General features: G+C 43.6%; 1 protein-coding gene across 1 annotated transcript in view; it reads right to left on the bottom strand.

Annotated features, from left to right (window-relative positions):
* Window positions 1-7,768: 7,768 nt before the first annotated feature.
* ncoa1 (nuclear receptor coactivator 1) overlaps window positions 7,769-18,870 on the bottom strand; it is a 75,472-nt gene continuing 64,370 nt past the window's right edge. The window contains exons 13-22 of the mRNA XM_078289716.1: window positions 18,221-18,575; window positions 17,366-17,551; window positions 17,004-17,121; window positions 16,625-16,793; window positions 15,978-16,295; window positions 14,925-15,026; window positions 11,263-11,683; window positions 10,475-10,643; window positions 9,816-10,005; window positions 7,769-7,948 (exon numbers count right to left, since the gene is read on the bottom strand). Of these exons, the coding sequence (XP_078145842.1) occupies window positions 7,769-7,948; window positions 9,816-10,005; window positions 10,475-10,643; window positions 11,263-11,683; window positions 14,925-15,026; window positions 15,978-16,295; window positions 16,625-16,793; window positions 17,004-17,121; window positions 17,366-17,551; window positions 18,221-18,575 (2,208 nt within the window). The remainder of the gene's footprint in view (window positions 7,949-9,815; window positions 10,006-10,474; window positions 10,644-11,262; window positions 11,684-14,924; window positions 15,027-15,977; window positions 16,296-16,624; window positions 16,794-17,003; window positions 17,122-17,365; window positions 17,552-18,220; window positions 18,576-18,870) is intronic.

Here is an 18,870-nt window from a genome sequence, read left to right as displayed (position 1 = left end):
TAATATACAAAACTGGACAAAAAATGAGTAAAATGTATAATATATATATTTATTTATATTAATTTGTACAGGGGAGAAAGTGGAACCTTGGTCTTTGTTTTCTCAAATTCTCCAGAGAAAGCATCATTGCCCGCCCCCCAAACAACATAAACAAAGTGGTGAGATAATAAGCCTTTTTTAACATCTCTGAACCACATCCATCCTCAGTCCCAATAAGGCAGCACTTACAATACTTGACAAATATTGGATCAGTAAACTGTTGCTCTGGTAACTTTCACACAGAAAGCTGATTAGAGAGATTTAAAATACCTGCATTAGGAATGAGTGGGAATTACTACTGAAGAGTAACTGAACCCCAAACCCAAATCTGTGGTGAAGCCTGACATCTAATGGTGAAATGTAGAGTACTGCTTTGTCAATCTGCTATTGGCTGATCTTTGGTGCCAGGTGATGTTACCTCTATAGAGTACAACAGGTGGTGACATCACCTTGCGCCAAAGATCAGCCAATAGCAGATTGCCAGTGCAGTACCCTGCTTTTCACCATTAGATGTCAGGCTTTACCACAAATTTGGGTGGGGTTTAGTTACTCTTTAAACTTCTATGGATAGTCTTAGCGGTGCACCAATACCATTTCTGACCAACTACAAGTAAGAATACCAATCTAAGTAGTAGTCTGAGTACTGTTATTGGCATTGACAATTTTGGCTACACTTAAGGAAATGGTGACAAAAACAATCTATGTCCAAATGGTGATCGGATGGCATCCTCCCTTCCGTTTTTGCAGTGGATTCAACTAATAATAAGGATTATTTTAGCATCAAATTGCTTTGTGATAGCACTTAGTTCTTGGTTTCTATTATGAATACTTATGCCTGGCATCAGCCAAATACTAGTATCAGTGCACCACTAAATATTCTACATTAGGCAACACATATTTATGACAAGACAATGCGAGAAGACAGGCGACACAGTTGGTGTGTCGTCATTTATGTCAGTGCAACTGTTGCTAGATAGCAGAAGTTAAAGGTCTCACATAGCCAGACAGACTCTTGATTTGTACTGATACAAGTGAGCGTCAACCTTGGTTTAAGGAAAAACACGTTCGAAGCTACGGGAGAGGAAACGGAACGCGCGCAACCGAGCAGAAACGGAAGCTAAACGAAGCGAGAGTACGACGGTTGTTGAAACTTGAGTTGAGCAGGAATGTTTCAGAGAGAGTTCAAGCTGCAGGACGTTTAACTGTAAGCCTGGTGTCAGCTGATAGCGAAGGGGGAGGGGGGGAACGGGGGGTCACCTGAAGAAGATCGGCATAGTATTTATACTGAGGATCGGTTAGCGTAAAGACAGAGAGAGACAGAGAGAGAATTACATTACAAACAAGGTAAAGAGCGTACAATTTTTTAAATCATCACTTGGATGATGGGTATCCATTACAACCAAGTTCTTTACAAAGAACCTGAGTGATTCAAGGATTTCAAACGAAAGTAGTACAACTAACTTTCTCGGTACATTCAGGGGATATTTTTTTAATTCTATCTCCAAATAGTGATCTGATTGAAACAGTAGGTTTCTGATGGCCTCTTTACTCCAAGTAAATCCGATATAAAGTGCAAAACTAGATTGTATTTGCAAATTCCTGGAATAATTGGATTCTAAATGTGTAAAAAAGTCATGTAAAATACAGTAAACTTGCTTTTTTTTTCTATAAAGGTGAAGATAAAAAAAACCCTGGTTAACAAGGTCGTTATCGTTAAACAGCGAAGGAGCGATCTTCGCTGTGGAAAATATATACACGAGGCACCTCAAATTTGGTATAAAGTATTCAGCGAATGGAAAAAAAAAGCAGATTTTCTTTTCCGGGATGAGCTTCATCTGTGAGATTAATAGCCGAGAGAAGTCATCAGATATCAAGCTAGTCTAAATTCACTGACAGGGACACTGAAGGCGGTATTTGTTGGTATTTGATTTTGCGTAAATTAACAAATAACTACAAATACTTCGCTGATGAAATCACCGATGCAGATTCTAGGGTTGCTCCAGTGTTCATTTTAAACACCCAAGTCAATGTGAGGAAATGCTTGTTTCAGTAAGGTGCATAGCTAACTGTTGCAATGTTTCTTTCTTCCTGTAAACAAGTGGTAGCACTTCAGGCTCAAAAGACCTCATTGGCAACGCGGAGACGTTTTTTTTCGGGATTGACCAAAGCACATCAAACATAATATTGTTGATAGGCCACTTTTAAGGACAAATTGTGTCTTGAAAAGAAATGAGCAAGGAAGGACAAACATGCAAAACATTAACGAGTAACTAAACCCCACCCAAATCTTTGGTGAAGCCTGACACCTAATGGTGAAAAGTAGGGTACTGAACTGGTCATCTGCTATTGGCTGGTCTTTGTGCCAGGTGATGTCACCTTCTATAGAGTACAACAGGTGGTGACATCACCTGGCACCAAAGATCATTCAATAGCAGATGGCCAGTTCAGTACCCTACTTTTCACCAGTAGATGTCAGGCTTCACCCACAGATTTGGGTTTGGGGTTCAGTTACTCTTTAAAAGTGAGATTAACAAGCTACATCTGCAGAATTTAACTACGGGGGATTACTATTAGCTCCGCTGGAACCAAATTTACAACGGGCCGCTACATTATGTCTTGTCCAGTGATGATGAGGCTTGCATATGATATCCATCAACATCTTGAAGCTTTGGTCATTTACTATTGACAAATGCAAAAAGGCTACATCAGTCAGTGTGAAAATAAAAAAAAAAAAGCCCACTCACATACACAACAGCCAGGCGATGCTTCTCCATAAAACCAAGGCTCCACTCTCCCAGATCTGCTTAAACTTTTTGACAACAGAGAAAATTAAATAATATGGCCTTTTTTTTTTTTTTTTTTTTTTTTTTAAATTAACCCGTACAAAAAAAGCCAGTCCACACTGCTTCTCTCTCAGTAAAATCACATTCAGCAGTCGCTAAACCATTCTCTGGCATAGTTAATCTGAACACCCACAGGTACTGTGCAGGGTCGGAAAAAAAAAGTCAAAGAAAAAAATAAAAAGAATCAAACCAGGACATCTTCGAGTTTTCCATCTTAGAGAACACCAGATATACAGTATTAATCACTTACACACATACATACGCACTCGCTGATAGTCATATACATGCATACATCATCAGAAAAATAAAAAAGTAGAAAATCAAAAACATGAAATAAAAACATGATGGAGGCGAGTAGTTATTTACCACAAACTCGGAGCACTACTTTTTTCGTTGATTCTGAACAAATACATATTCACATTTGTCTCTTATATACATTATGTTAACATCTTGAACCAATGTTAGAAAATACTTAACCTTGTACCTGTTAATTGTAGTGAGGAGGGACTGTCTTTTCCAATGAATGGCTCTTGCATAAAAAAACGGTTAAATGTGCATTGTTTGTATTTGGCATGTATTCGTCATACGATGAGTTGACGGTTGCTGTTGAGTTTCTGCGTTGAACAGGATTGTATAGGATACCATTTATATAGGAATGCCTATTCCGCGGAGAGGAGAGGAGGCTGAAGAGGAGAGGGGGGTACATGACAATATGCATGAAAAGAAACCTTTCAAAAATAACACTTCAGTGAGTGAGGCGGAATCATCAGTTAGAGCGGGTTAACACACGGAGGTCGACACTGAAAGAATCCTTCCAAGTTACATTCTTCCCACTTTGTGTTGCTTCTGTCTTGTTGAGATGTCGGAGTATTTACATCGACCAAACAGTGGCACAGGACTGTCTGACTCTCACCGCGTGTTCACACTGCGAGCGACATGATCCACAAGTTTCTCTACTGATGTGACTTTGTTTCGTGAAGTTCTGCCTGGCGAGTGCAAAACGGATGAGAAGTGGATTCCAGCCATCCAAAGCTTCCCAGTCCTCTACAGCTTTTACTTGAAAGATGACAGGAATAAACGTCTCAAAAGCGATGCTTGGAGTACAGCTGCATCCATCGCTTTTCTGTTTATTATCTACCTAATAAGCGACGTTAACTCAAGATAGTGTAATGTTATGAAAGGCAATACCAAAGCAGCGAAATTTACATGATTTGCCTGTTCAAAACGCAGCTGCAGATCACTCCGTGGATGCGATCGGAGCCTCTAGCCCCGCCCACAATCGCTCAGAATAGAGCGACCCTAGTCGCTCGCAGTGTGAAAACGCGGCCAGACACGCCTTTCAACTACAAAAGGAAACGTTAAGAATATCAGAAAGAACTCTTCAATTCTGTCTGGTACAAGAGTAGTGAGGTAATAAAAAAGGTGCTCCAAAAATCTATTGATTATATATTGACATGCCGTTCTAATCATAAATATATACACAGGGAAATATAAAAATAAAATGCAACAGCGATGCAAACACTTGAATGACCTTAAAACTCAGTTCGGCAATTATTGGTGAATCATTTACAATTGATCTGCTTGAGTTGTAAGGAGATCCAGGAGGAGGAGGAATTTTCCTGCGTTTAGGGCTTAAATTCCGAAGTGTAAAAGATAGTGACTGTTCATGGGCCACTGTTTGGGTACGAAGTGCATGCAACCGCGCACACACACACACACACACACACACACACACTTACACACACACACACACTTATACACGCAGTTTTTCAGCCGTACACAAAGTGGTTCTCACATCACACAACACTGGAGGAGTTGGTAGGGGCTCGGTAGGTGGAATGTTGACCTTACATACTATCCCTCTGTATTTGGATAAAGTTGCACACTTTGTGAAATATCTTTGCGAAAATAGTACACAGGTAAAGCCCTATTCGCACGGGACTAGTGCTAGTACAGAACCTTCCTCTATAGATCCCACTACAGCCTCCGTTTGTCATCACAGGAGGAAGATAGAAATGTAGAAGAAAAATAAATCATGCGAACAAATAAAAAAAAACAATTATGGCTGAAATTACCTAGATCTAAATTCGCACAGGATTAGTATTAACAGGAGATCTCTGTCATTTGTGCTGGATTTTTTACTTTAACAATGACAGACATGGCAGATTTGCACAGGATTAACATCATCGAGGATCTCTGTATTTATTACTAATCATTGGACGTCCCCAGGTAGTCCCATGTGAATAGGGCTTAAGAGACCGTACAGACCAGGTATCCCTTCAATAAAGCCTTTGGGTATAGTGTGTCATGGCATCATACTCAAACTGAGCTCAAAACTGATTCTGACAAAACTAATTTTTCTGCGCCCCTACAATACTTCAGTTGCAGTATATTTGAGCGTCGCCGCAAATGCGAACGCGGCTGATTCCGCAGGCAAGGTCTAGGCGGGGTTCTCTTTTTTTTTTTTTTCTCAATACCTGGTAATGTGTCTACTTTTGTGTGTGAAGGTGAATCGTTATCAACAGAGGTCCGTTATCGCTGAGATAGACAGTGTCGGACTGGGCAACAGTAGTCAACAGGAAACTGTAGTGTGTAGCCAGTGGAGTGAAGTCTTCATCGGGGGGGTGGAGCAGAGGTGGAGGGAAGAAGAGAGTTGAATCACAAAAAAAAAAAAATAGAATCCTTGAGGGCATCAACATTGGATCTCCTGAACAGGTTTGGCGGAGGTGAGGAGAAAAAAATAAAATATCTCGCTTTTTTTTGTGACTCAACCCGTCCTGTTTTGATATAATTCCATGACAACTTTATGTCGATCACATCATTGTTAGAAACTTCTATTACTAAAGCCTCTATTAAATGTCATTATATAGGAATAACACCCACAAGGGGGCGTCGTTTACCGCAATTACGGGTGCAGTGTTGACGCGGCTCAGTACCGTTGGCATCGCCAAAGGACACATAATCCGAGTAAAGAACGCGCTCCGCGGGTGTTACAGTTTTTTATACAATGGTTACAAATGCGTGTGTACTGTCTGAAAAGTTTTCTTCAACGTATTGTACATACATAAGAATAAAACGCAGGAGAAAGCGAGAAAGATGGCTAACTGGCTCCCTGGTTACCGCAAGAGTAAGCGAAGCAACCGCCTCCATTTTTTTTTTATAAAGCGTGGCTAGTCGTAGCGCTGCATGGGGCGCCGAAGGGAGCGAGCTATTTTCAAAAATCAATTGCCTAAAGAAAATTCTTACCCAGATTTTTCACATTTTAGAAGATGGAATCATTTCCTCCTCCGCAGCAACATTTAGCAGTATTACATGATCATGATGCCAAAAAGAACCTTAAAAAACATGAGCTGACATGATTAGAATCTCATTTTTTTTTTTAAAACAAAAAACAAAAGGAAACTAAAAAAAAAAACCTGGATTGAATCACATTATATATAGTTTGAGTTTTGCTGTTCCGAGTAATCGATCAATTACACTTCTTTGAAAAAGGAAAGCAGTTAGAAGAGAAGAGTGAGCTCATCCCCCAAATCTTTGTCCTTCTGTACTGTACAATACTACCCGCCTGCTTGGTGCACATGGCAAACAACACTGATAGGCCAAGAGATAGCAAGAAAGATAGACAGGAAGAGAGAAAGAGAGAGAGAAAGACAGAGAGAGAGAGAACCCAACAGGGCTCTGTATTCACAGCTGCTGAGGTGAGGGGTAAAATGTGAAGGACAGACAGTTAAATAATCATAACAGTCTTTTCTTTTTTTTTTTAACTTTGAAAAACCTCCTCCCGGGGGAGAAAGACACATAAGTTCCAAACTGAGCAGCATCCTGTCTGTCTCCCATCCATCCAGCCATCCATCAATCTGTCCATTCTGGCTGTTAACGAAGCTTGTTCTGATGATAAAACGAAGATGATGATGATGATGACGGCGGCGAGAGCAGAAATTTAACAACAAACAAAAAAAAAAAATACAATTCAACCCAAGAATAACAGAAGACGTAGTCGTATAATATGTAGAAGAAGAAGTGGAGCGCGAGAGGCTCCGACTCCCGTCAGGCACTGCGGCGGAGAGAGAGAGAGAGACAGTCACAGAACCAGCTGAAACTGCGCTTCTATCCCACAATGCCACAGAGGTCTGAAACCTTAACATTCCCGCATCGCTGAGAGACAGGTAGGAAAAAAACGACAACAAAAAAACAACAAAAAAAAAAAACAACAAAGCCAGAGGTGGTGCTCTCTGGGACGCTCCCGCGCTAAGCGCCGGGGGGGTGGGGGGTGGGGGGTGGCAGCGAGGGGGGCGGGGGGCGGGGGGCGGCTGTACACTTCCCACGCGCGCTCCCAGGATGCACTGCTGACAGAAGCCGTCCAATCGGGAGCGGAGGAGGAGGCCGGCCCCGATTTCGACGGCGACGACGACAACTTGGCAAATCTACAATGATGTTGCGGCTGTTGGTTCTTTTTTTTTTTCTCAGGTCAGGAAGCAGAAAAGTAGGTCACCGAGGAATGAGCAGCGAGACAACACTGCCTTCAATAGGCTGAGGCAGACAGACAGGTTGTCAGACAGATTAGACAGACAGGCAGGTTTGAATACACTGCTGCTGCTTCTGACTCCAGTCTCTCCTAAAGGTATCGGGGGGGTTAAAACCAACCCAAGCCCCCCCTCCCCTCATAGAAGTAGTTAGGCTGTATAACACCGCTGACAGCCAGGCCTCTCAGCCTGTTCTGCGGCCGTCCGAACGTCCATCCAACCGAATCCGAAAGGTGACGACAGAGAGAGAGAGCGATGGGTCTGGTGCGGCCGGCCTCCGCGGAGGAGCAGAAGTAAGAAGTAGAAGGAAGAGGAGAGGGGTGAGGGGAGGTGGGGGGGCGAGGCGGAGGGTGGGGTTGCGCGTCACTCGGTGAGCAGCTGCTGGAGGAGGCTCTTCTGCTGGGCCTGGTTGTTCTGGGAGCCCTGGGGCCCGGGGCCCTTCTGGGAGGCGCCACCTCCCATGGAGCCCTGGTTCAGGTAGGAGTCGCTGCCAACCAGGTTCACCGTGCACTGGACGTCTGCAAACACCTGGACCTGCTGCACCTGCACAGACAGAGCGACAATAATACAAGACCCGAGGGGGCATTGGATATTTTAGGGCTTGGTTGTCTGAATGCTTATGCTGCTTACTATGAAGATAGGCTTTTTAGTGCAGTTAAATTGGCATTTGAGACGGGGGTATCTGCAGGTTTCAGAAAGCCAAGTTTAAGACTTTCTAAGCCCTTTTCAATGCTACCTGGAATTGAATGCAAGACCAATTAAAGCCTATTTCTGACTGAGCACAGCTAATGACAGTTCAGAAAACTATAAATGAACAGAATAAGAAAAAGAACACCAGGAAATGTTTAGGGACATAATGTCCAACATGTTTGTCACATTGTTAACCCTGTATTAGTGCATTAAGAGTGGACATGCATGTGGGTCAAACGTACTGTGATCAACTGGAAGTAAAAGTGAAGTAAGCAAGTAAATAAAACCAACACTGCTTTTGGGGAAACGAGACAATTCATGGCATTTGCCTTACTTTCTAATTCTGCCTCAACTAGCTATCCCTGAATGTAAATAATATGTCAATAATACTATGTAATTTCATAATGAAAATGAAACAAAATTTTAAAAACATCTGTCATTACATGGTAAAAAAATTAAGACATCTAATTAATGAAACATCGTGTTCAGGCAGGACACAAACACAAATCAAATGTCAAAACAGACAGATTATGAAACATACTGCAGGTGACTGCAAATGTAAATGTTGCATTATGCATTTTTACATAATTGGTGAGTTCCTTTACACAGCTGCTGTGAATGATCATGCAATTTTCTACTTATGGGTAATTGTATATAAGCACTGTGCCAGTATGTGGGTGATATGTCTTAAGAGCGGCCTTATGACCAAAATGTCAACTAAAAATAAACAAGAGGCACTTGTGCTGCCCAATGTCCTGAGGCCTCATGTGGTCATTAGTTAAGCTAATTAATGCATTAATTAGCAAATACTTCCATGCAAACTTACTTGTCTTTACATAACACATAGGTGGTATTAATATGAACTGTGGTTCAGTTTTCTTCAAAGCTTCTATCACGTATTGTTCTTAAATTATTGTGTTAACAAGAATGTGTCCACACACAGACAGACAGACAGACGCTACCATGACGTCAATGTTCTGCATACTATGTGCCATGAAGAGACATACACTCACTGAGCACTTTATTAGGAACACCTGTACACCTGCTTATTTATGCAATTATCCATTCAGCCAATCATGTGGCAGCAGTGCAATGCATAAGATCATGTAGATACAGGTCAGCAGCTTCAGTTAATGTTCACATCAAACATCAGAATGGGGAAAAAATGTGATCTCAGTGACTTTGACCGTGGCATGGTTGTTGGTGCCAGACGGGCTGCTTTGAGTATTTCTGAAACTGCTGATCTCCTGGGATTTTCACGCACAGCAGTCTCTAGAGTTTACACAGAATGGTGCGAAAAACAAAAAACATCCAGTGAGCGGCAGTTCTGCGGACGGAAACGCCTTGTTGATGAGAGAGGTCAGAGGAGAATGGCCAGACTGGTTGGAGCTGACAGAAAGGCGACAGTAACTCAGATAACCTCTTTACAACTGTGGTGAGCAGAAAAGCATCTCAGAATGCAACACGTCCAACCTGGAGGCGGATGGCACTTTGGTAGCCGGTTGACACTGAGCTAAAAGCTGATACCTACCCAGTATTAGTAAGGTGTTCCTAATAAAGTACCCAGTGAGTGTAACTGCAAAGCTCATCTTTGTGTGGAGGAATTTACTCTTTTCTATGGACTTGGAACTTCAGGGACACTAACTCCTTACACCACAGAATCAGTTGGTGGATGGATGGATGCGCAATTGAATGGATAAATGATCCGAAAGCCACTAACCTGCTGGTCACTGCACATTGAACTGACGTTGCTGAGGTTACTGTTGCTCATGCCGACGGGCTGCCCCATGGGAGGTAACGAGCCGACGCCCCCGGACCCCCCGGCCATGGAGACGGTGATGCTCATGTTGTTGTAAACCCCCTGCTGGCCGAAGGCCTGCCCTGCACCCTGTCCTGATTGGCTGAACAGGCTATGGCACGCAGAAACGATACGGAAAAACAGGACATTACACTGTGGTCAGGTGCGAGCATGTCATAGAACTCATAAATAGTCGTAGATAAAGGATTCCCACTACGGCCCAGTTGTAAAATTCCACAACTTTTCCATGGCTTTCCATTACTAAGTCAGAACGCTTCCACCATCTAATGCAGAATGTGTGAAAGCTGGAAAATACATTCTTCTATATTCCTAAAGTGATTCATTTGGAAAATTCCCTGACTTCCACAGAGAATTTATCAAACTTTCTGACTTTTCCTGACTGGAATACACCTCTCAAAACTCCATGATATTACAGGATTTCCATGATTATTAAATATAGATATTGCTTGAATCCTTGCAAAACCAATATCAACTTGATATCATCATTTGGATCCTACCACTTAAGACCTATCTATGACACTAAGGCCAATTTCCCTCCTCGTTTTGTACCCCCACCTCACCTGTTGCTGCCCATGCCCGTCTGTTGCCAGCTCTTCATGTCTGGTGACTGGTAGCCAGGAGGCGGGGCTTGCTGAAGCAGAGGACTCTGGGAGGTGGAGTTTTGAGGTGACAACAATGGGCTGGTGGGGCTGAGCTCAGGAGGGAAAGATGGGTCTTGCTGGACTATACCTTTGACGGGAGAAACAGAAAAAAGTTAGCAAAGTAGCACTGGAGGAGTCTTCGATACTTCCACACTCAGCAAAACACCACTGCCGTAAAAAGGTTTGCTACTGCTGGAAATCATGTCGACGATTGACGTCAGACGTAAATTAATTATTCATGAGGTAATGGACAAAAAAAAACTCTTTTTAGCAAAAACATAACATATGATCAAGCTGAAACACTACCTGGGTCGTACTATACATGTCAGTATATTCAATCATTTACAGCACACGCTTTTATGCAAATTCTCCATACGGCACCATTCAATTGGGTCTCTCGGCAAGAGAATCTACTACCATATTTGACCACTAGGGGGCAAAGGTGCGTTTTTCGAGTTGCACGTCTGTGCAACCCATAAAAACTTGCTATCACTATCCAAACAAACCGGAAATGTAAAATGCATCATTTTTCCCAGGAAAGACTTACCCAACAGCAAATATAAAAGCTTTCAATAACTAGGAAAGAATTACTACTGTCTTACACTACATCAGTCGGCAAAATGGACATGTATTTATATGAAAATTATGCAGATTATGACTTTAATCTAACATCAAATGACTGTGAAGCATGTTTTCCTTGGACTCACCAGATCCTCCAAACTGCTGAAACAGCCCCTGCTGCAACGAAGAGTTCACGGTGCCGCTAAACTGGCCCTGCAGGCCCCCTACCAGCGCCTGGTTGGCCAGGGGAACCCGTCCCGGCAGCTTGGTGTCCAGGGGGCCCCCTGACATGGGGCTGAAGTGGCTGGGTGAGGTAGGGGGGTTTCCCGTCATCGGGCTGTAGCCCGGCGGGAAGTTGAACTGCTGCTGTTGCTGCGGCTGGGGCGTCGTGGGGGGACCCTTCGGGACCCTGGCGGCTCCCATGGGCGCCGCGGCTCCGGTCGGCCCGCCCGCCATGCCCTGTCTCATCAGCATGACCTTCTGCTGGAGGAGCTGGCGCTGGCGGTGCTGGAAGCTGTAGAGCTCCCTCTGACGCTGGGCCAGCATCTGGGCATTCAGTGGAGGCTGCTGAGAGGGAAACAACGGGTTACAAAGGACTTGCTCTCTAACAAACATGCTACATAAACAATACACACTATACTATACTATACTATACACACATTACTCATGTTTTGCATTTACAGTGCTTGCTGGTACAGGGTATCTGCAGGTTTCAGAAAGGCAAATTTAAGACTTTCAGTGCTACCTGGAGCTGGATTCAAGACCAATTTAACATCCACAAGAAAACAGACAGACTATTTCCAATTGAACACAGCTAAGGAAAGTATGATTTAGCAGTATAAGACAAAAGACACCAGGAAATTCAAAGTTTAGGGTCATGATGTTTGACATATTGTATTAGCTCTGTTCTGTATTAATCTAAGAGTAGGCTGGCATGTGGGTCAAACTGACTGTGACCAACTTGAAGTGAAAGTAATATAATCCTAATCATACTATAAAGCAAGGAATCTCTGTGTATGTGTCCTTCACATATCTCGAGAACCGTTCGTCCGATCTACTTCACACTTGGCGGGTGTATTGCTGGGGACCCAAGGACGTGCAGTGTCAGATTTGGTGCAATTTGGACACGCGACACGTTCAATATTAATAAACTTTGAATAAACAAGCGAACAGCGCTCTGTGCAGCAGCGGGGCGAACGGGCACTGCACTAGTACAACAAAAAACAACAACAACAAAACAAAACATTACTGCCAGTCCCATTCACATCTTTTGGTGAAAATACACAATTCTACATTTTTCAATTATTTTGTATGCTATACTTTCCGACTGTGCTTCCACTAAATGTCACGGAATGTAAAGAATCTGTCAATATAACTTTCATAGTTTCATCAGTCCCACCAGGATTTCGCAAAGGTTTTTTGTGATTATTGCGGCCAAAAATGCTTGATTTTGCAGCGGCTTTTCTCAAAAATTGCGATACAATTTGCGGGGTTTTATGTGCTCTTTTTGCGGTAAAATTGTGGGAATTGGGAAAAATTGCAAGCAAAGGAAAAAAAAGATTTTTCTCTCTCTCTCTCACACACACACACACACACACACACACAGCCTCCCCCTATTCTCTCCCACTCTCCGTTTAAGCTATTAACTCTTCCAAGAGCTTGAATTTTGTACTCACCTCGATACTTGCAGCACTCGTTTCGTTTTGTTTTGCACGGTCTATGGCAGTAATTTGTTGGCAGGTGAGCTTTGTTCATCTTCCACCTGAATGCGCACTGCGATGACCTAAGTTATCACGACATGAAATGCGACAATTGGTCCAAATCATAAGCGGTCTGTTGATTTGGCCATTTCATGCGGAAAAGTTGCGGCAATTTTGCAAAACTGCAAGCTCTCGCAAATATTGCGGAGATTTCTTGAATTTGCGTTAATTATTGTGATCGCAAAATCGCAATTTCCTGGAGGGACTGATCTATATGAAAGTTAATTCAAAATAAACCTGCATTACAGGCTACTCTAATTACTGTATTGATACATTCTAATACTTTTTAGGGTTATACATTTGCTTTAATTGAAGACTTTCTCAGACTTTTTAAGAATCCACACACATCCCGTCATACATGCAGTGATGAAGGTAAAAGATGGGGAGGAGATAGTATGGAATCCAGAGGGAAGGAGTGAGAGGATGATGGAGGAGGGGTGGAGAGAGGGATTGAACAAAGGACAGTATAGAGGTAAGATAAGTAGGTAAAACAAACAGGGAAAACATATCACTTAGCTTTTCAAAGTACTTAAGCTGCAGTGTGATGCAACAAGCAGATTCTTTACAGTTCCACAGTGCCTTTATGGTAATGACATATAGTCCTTTCTGAATACGCATTGTGGGAGTTGTGTGAAAATTCACAGCTAGGATGTGAAGATTTATAGTTACATTTTCACAGTAGCAGAACTTTTACTTACTTTTACTAAGTAGATACTGCTCAAACATGATTTGTAGAATATGATTTTTACCACACTGCAATGTAGTTTCATAATGTCCAGCTACTGTATTCATAGTATTTTGTTGCATCACCACACGGCCATCTTGGTAGGAAAATAACAGGTGATTGTAATAAATTAACAGGTGATTACAATCAAATGACAAACAGCCAATGAGCTGTGTGTAAAGCACCATATTGGTGGGAAATGCATGTGACATCCTGGGAATACTATGAATAGAGGAGTGAAGTGTGTCAGCTTCACTGAGTGACCTGAATGGTGGACTGAAAGCAAAACTCTGAAAATTTAACTATGAATTAGAGACCATAACACTTCACTAGAGCCCAAAAAGAATGTCTAGAAAAAATAGGGAAACATTTAAAAAAAAAACAAATCATCAAAGTCTGAATTTTCACTATATTAATTCATTAAAAAAAATCAAATTGATGTAAATTTTCTTTTTCTTTTCACCATTGCTCTGATTGTTCTTATGTTGCTGTATACCTGGGACATTTTTATTTCATCATTAAATATTTTTTTGCCTCATTAAAGACGAGATGAAATGAAAAATGCCTTTTTAACCCTTTTAGATCACATCCCCGGTCATACTGTGCACCTATTTAACAATATATGCCAAAAAAAATACCAAAAATCAATTTCATTGTATTCTTATATCAAAATTCAATCATGTTTTCTTCCTGTAAAACAAAATATGCCGTGTGCTTACGTAAGCATGCTCGTAACTAATTTCAACCAATAATATCATGACATTCACCCATCAATCAATCTTCAACTTTTAGCGCACAGAGCTAAGAGGCTAAGATTCATTAGTTAGCTAGCTAGCAACAGCACACCCACTTTTCAACGTTCAAATCAAATTCCTCCCAACGTTATGTCCCGCCTGTCTTTCCTGTTTCACTTGGAAATACGTCACAATACGGAAGTTAGATACTCTCGAAATGCCGTTTCATCTCGACTTTAAGACGTTATCACATTTCACACTTTTGTTAATGCGCTTTATTGTGTAATGTTTTTATTTTCACTGAACAGAACCTCATTTGAACTCCGTCCTCTCGTTTTCGCATTGCATAGGAAAGATCATATGCAACAATGTCTGTTTAGAACTCAGTGACTTTTACTCTTAGTGCATTTTAAAGGAGCTACTTTTCACTTTGAAGTACATTTTTGCACCAGTAATTTTACTACAACTAAAGTGAAATTTCAGCAAAGAGTATCTATTTGAATAGGATGTTTTGGTAGTCTTTCCAGCTCTACTGTAGAGAGACAGCGGTGGGAGGTGGGGGGGGAGTATTTGCTGCCACTGTGACTCACTTGAGAGGGCATCTGAGGCTGCTGCACCCCCTGACGAATCCCCATGTTAACATGCTGGGCTCCTCCAGGAAACTGACTCATGGCTGCCAGCCTGCTCTGGAGCTGAGACAGAGAGGGAGACGGTGAAAAGAGAAAGAAATAAGAGAGAAGTGTGGGGATTAGACAAGTGTACAGGGATGAAGGCAGAGGAGGATAATAGAAAGAGGAAGAGGAAGACATCGGGAGAGATTGAAGAAAGAAAAAAAAAAGGACGGAGGGAAGAGAACGGGGAAGAGAAAGGTCGATAACAAGGAGAAGACAGGTCTTCGCAGATAGGGGAAGCGAGTCGGATTGCTGGCAGAGGCGAAAAAAGGATGGGAGGGATGAAGAGAGAAGAGGGGAGCGATAGCAAGAGGGATGAATTAGAGACTAGTGATGAGGGGAGGACAGGAGGGAGGAGAGGGAGGCGGAGGATTTGATGAGAGCGGTGAGTGGAGCAGAGATGAAATACAGCATGAAATACTGTACATAGGTGGAGTTATGCTGGGGAGAGAGGGATACATCTCGCAGACTGGAGTTTTAAGCTGTCTTTATGCAGCTGCTTCGGCTAAAAATGCCATAGCATATACAGTATATATGTATATGAGAAAGTTACAACGATGAGAGAAAAGTGTGTATGTGTGATCTGCCAGAGCACAGAGGTTGTAAAAATAAAATAACTCACAGGTGTTCCTGTCTCTCTCTTGTGTCTCAACATCATACTGTTGTTGTATTAAGGTTCATGAGCTGTTGAATTGTGGGAATAAACTAAACCCAATGAGGTGATTGAACAGGTGCCTTTTTCCACAGTAATTTACACTGTATGCATTAAGCACATTTGGGCCCAGCAGGAATAGTGTACAGGGCTGTGTGATAAGAAGCATCTTATCTGTTGAATTTTTCAACTTTGACAAATGTTCTGTAGCATTCCAACTTTAGAGGGGAAAAACTGACGCTAGATTCAGGAGCAACCTCGCCCTGTAGCAACCAGGTCAACAACCCACTCAACCCAAAAGACCACCACCATGTCCTCACCTGCTGTGGGCCCTGCAGCCTCTGCTGCAACTGCAGTCGCAGTTGGTTGGGAGGCAGCCGGAGCTGAGTGCCCATCCCCTGTGGTCTGGTCATGCCTGGCCTCAGCCCCATGCCCATGGTCCCGCCGGGGAAAGCCCCCCGCGGTGCTCCGAAGCCCAGCCCCTGTGGCCCCACTGTGGCCAACTCTGGGGGGAACTGAGCTTGTGGGGCTGGGCTGAATTGAGAGGGGTAGCTGGGAAGTTTGGGGTCCATGGAGATCGGGGTGGCGGTGGGGGGCTGGGAGGGGAAGCGTTGGGGAAGAGGGTCGAAGCAGCCACCCTGGAGAGAGGGGAACAAGTATGGAAGAGAGATGTTTATGCTCCCTGGTTCTAAAGGGATGCACCGCTCCATTTATTTTGAAGAACAAGAAGGATACGAGCCGATAACAGGCCTTGATAACAGCCAATATGCATTCCGATGAGGTAAGCTAACATGAAGTTGAAACTATGCAGGTAGAATAGTGGAAATGGAATAAAGTTGTGGATTACTTCCACAACTTTATTCCATTTCCACTATTTTCTCACCTGCACAACATTGTCTAGGCGCCACGGCTCTGTCCAACTTACATTACATTCTTCGTTTTCCTAATCTTCATCACACACACTCACCTGTACCAGTTTGTCAATGCCGAGGGCCTTGTCCAGCTCAGCCAGTTCACTCTCATCTGTCCCACTGAGGAAGGAGACGAGCTGCTCTAGCAGAGCCTTCTCATCGTTGCGACCCTCGGGGGTGGTAGGGGGGCACAGCATCTCGTCCAGTGGACAGGGCACACACTGCCTGCTCACACAGGGAAACACAGCCTCTCATAGCACAGTCGCACATTAGCATCTGGATAACTGCGATATTGTTGGTGGTAGCGGACATAGCAGGGCTTGAATCAACTTTGTTACTCAGTGGGGCTCTTTTCTACCCCACCTCCAAACTGCAAAACGGAAGTTAAACTAAAAAAGCTACCCAGAAATACAAAGAGAGTGCAGTGATATTTACTCTTGTGGTGAAGCCAGGGGAGCTTGTATCGGGGTTCCCAGACCTCCATCAAAGGACAGGGTGTCAGACAGAGCTAGAGGCTGAAACTGGGAGTCTGCCACCTCCATCTTGGCTAGGCCTGAAACAGAAATACAACACGTCTCAAGTGAGCATTTCACACCCCATGTACCTGAACATTAAATCTCGACTTTGAATTGTTAGTCATGATTCAAACACAAATTGTCCAATTCCAGAAATCTGCTGATCAACAAATTAATGCATGCAGTTCCTTGAGTATGTCCTGCTTGCTGGGGTGCGGCCACACTTAGACTTTAAAATGATATGAACGCATGTTGAAAATAATTGAGCTACTTCTTCCATACCAGTGCTTGAAGTGAATGGGTTGATAACTTCTGCCTCTGGAAAGGGGCTGCCGCCATCTTTGGGGGTCTGGAAGGCGTCTCCCTGTCCCTGAGCCTGGGTCTGGCTTGGAGTGGGGGGGCTGCAGAAATCAAAGGGTGACTGACTCTGGAGGCTGCAGCCGGAGGGGGGGCCACCATCACTGAGCCCTGGGACACACACATACACACATGAGCAAGATTACGAAAAACACAGACACGGATATATGATATTCATGATGGCAGGGTTAGGGTTAGGCCGATATATCAGGCCAATATTGACCATTTATTAAAGATGGGATATGGTCCACTCAGTGATTTCCATCTCTGATATAAACGATGAGGTTTGATTGATTCCATATTTATTGTAGAATTGATTCATATTACTATCATCATATTATCATCAATACTGATCAATATTGTCTATGGGAAGCCGAAAGGTATTCAAGAATATATGATTAATATTGTTGTTGTTATTATTATTATTATTATTATGCTGGGTTTCAATGGAGATTTTAGTGGTCTAAATGCTGTTTTAGAGGCTTTAAGTGCATTCAAATTCTAGCAGGAAATACTATTTTATGCATGAAAATGGTCAAATAAGATATTGAATATTGGCTCAAGATATTGGTAGCTTCGATCCAAAAATATCTGTACTGGGCTTCAAAAACCCATGTCGCTCGAATCCCAATAGAGACACCAACTGTCCCTGTTGTGAGGCTGAGTGTCCATGTACTAAACAGGGGCAGACACCCTGCTATGGTGTTGGTGTGTAGTCCAGCTAAACACTTCCCTCCTCTGAATGGACCACCCCCCCCCCCCCCCCCCCAACCACAGTACCTCTGTTAGGAGTGCCGGGAGGCTCTCTCTTCACAGTCACGCTGCGGGGAGTGTTGGCCTCGCCGGGCTGGGGCTGAGTGGGTGACTGCAGTTTGAGCTGCGGGGAGGGGGAGTGGAGCTGGGGTGACGGGGAGTGGAGCTGGGGAAGGGACTGGGGCTGCGACAGGGGGGACTGGAGCTGAGGTATGGGCGACTGGAGCTGAGCTTGCGGTTGGGCCTGGGGGGCTGGAGACTGGAGTTGGGGGCCTGCTCCAGGGGTTGCGGAGTCCTCACTGCCCTGTTTGGCCCCGACTGGGCCCCTGAGGCCAGGCAGCAGCTGGTTGAGAGGGTCCAGGTCAGCGGGGCCACCAGAAAACTGAGGGCGGGAAAGGGAGAGAAAATAGAAACAAGGGGATAGAGGGAGAAGAGGGAGGCGGTGAAACAGAGGGGAAGGATGAATGATGTAACCGAGAGAGAGGAAGAGAAAAAAGAATGAAAGCGTAGTGGGTGGGAGAGAGGGGGGACAGAGAATCAGTGACAGAGAGTTGGGGAGAGACACAATGTCAAAGACTAGGGGACATCAAAGGCTGCAGCTGGTAGCTGAGCCTACAGTGGACACAAAGTCCAAGAGAATCAACATTCAACATTTCGATTTACAACGGCTGTCAGGC

The sequence above is a fragment of the Centroberyx gerrardi genome, chromosome 18 (genome assembly GCF_048128805.1).
Source record: "Centroberyx gerrardi isolate f3 chromosome 18, fCenGer3.hap1.cur.20231027, whole genome shotgun sequence".
Taxonomy (NCBI): domain Eukaryota; kingdom Metazoa; phylum Chordata; class Actinopteri; order Beryciformes; family Berycidae; genus Centroberyx; species Centroberyx gerrardi.
This window is presented reverse-complemented; position numbering and strand designations above follow the sequence as displayed.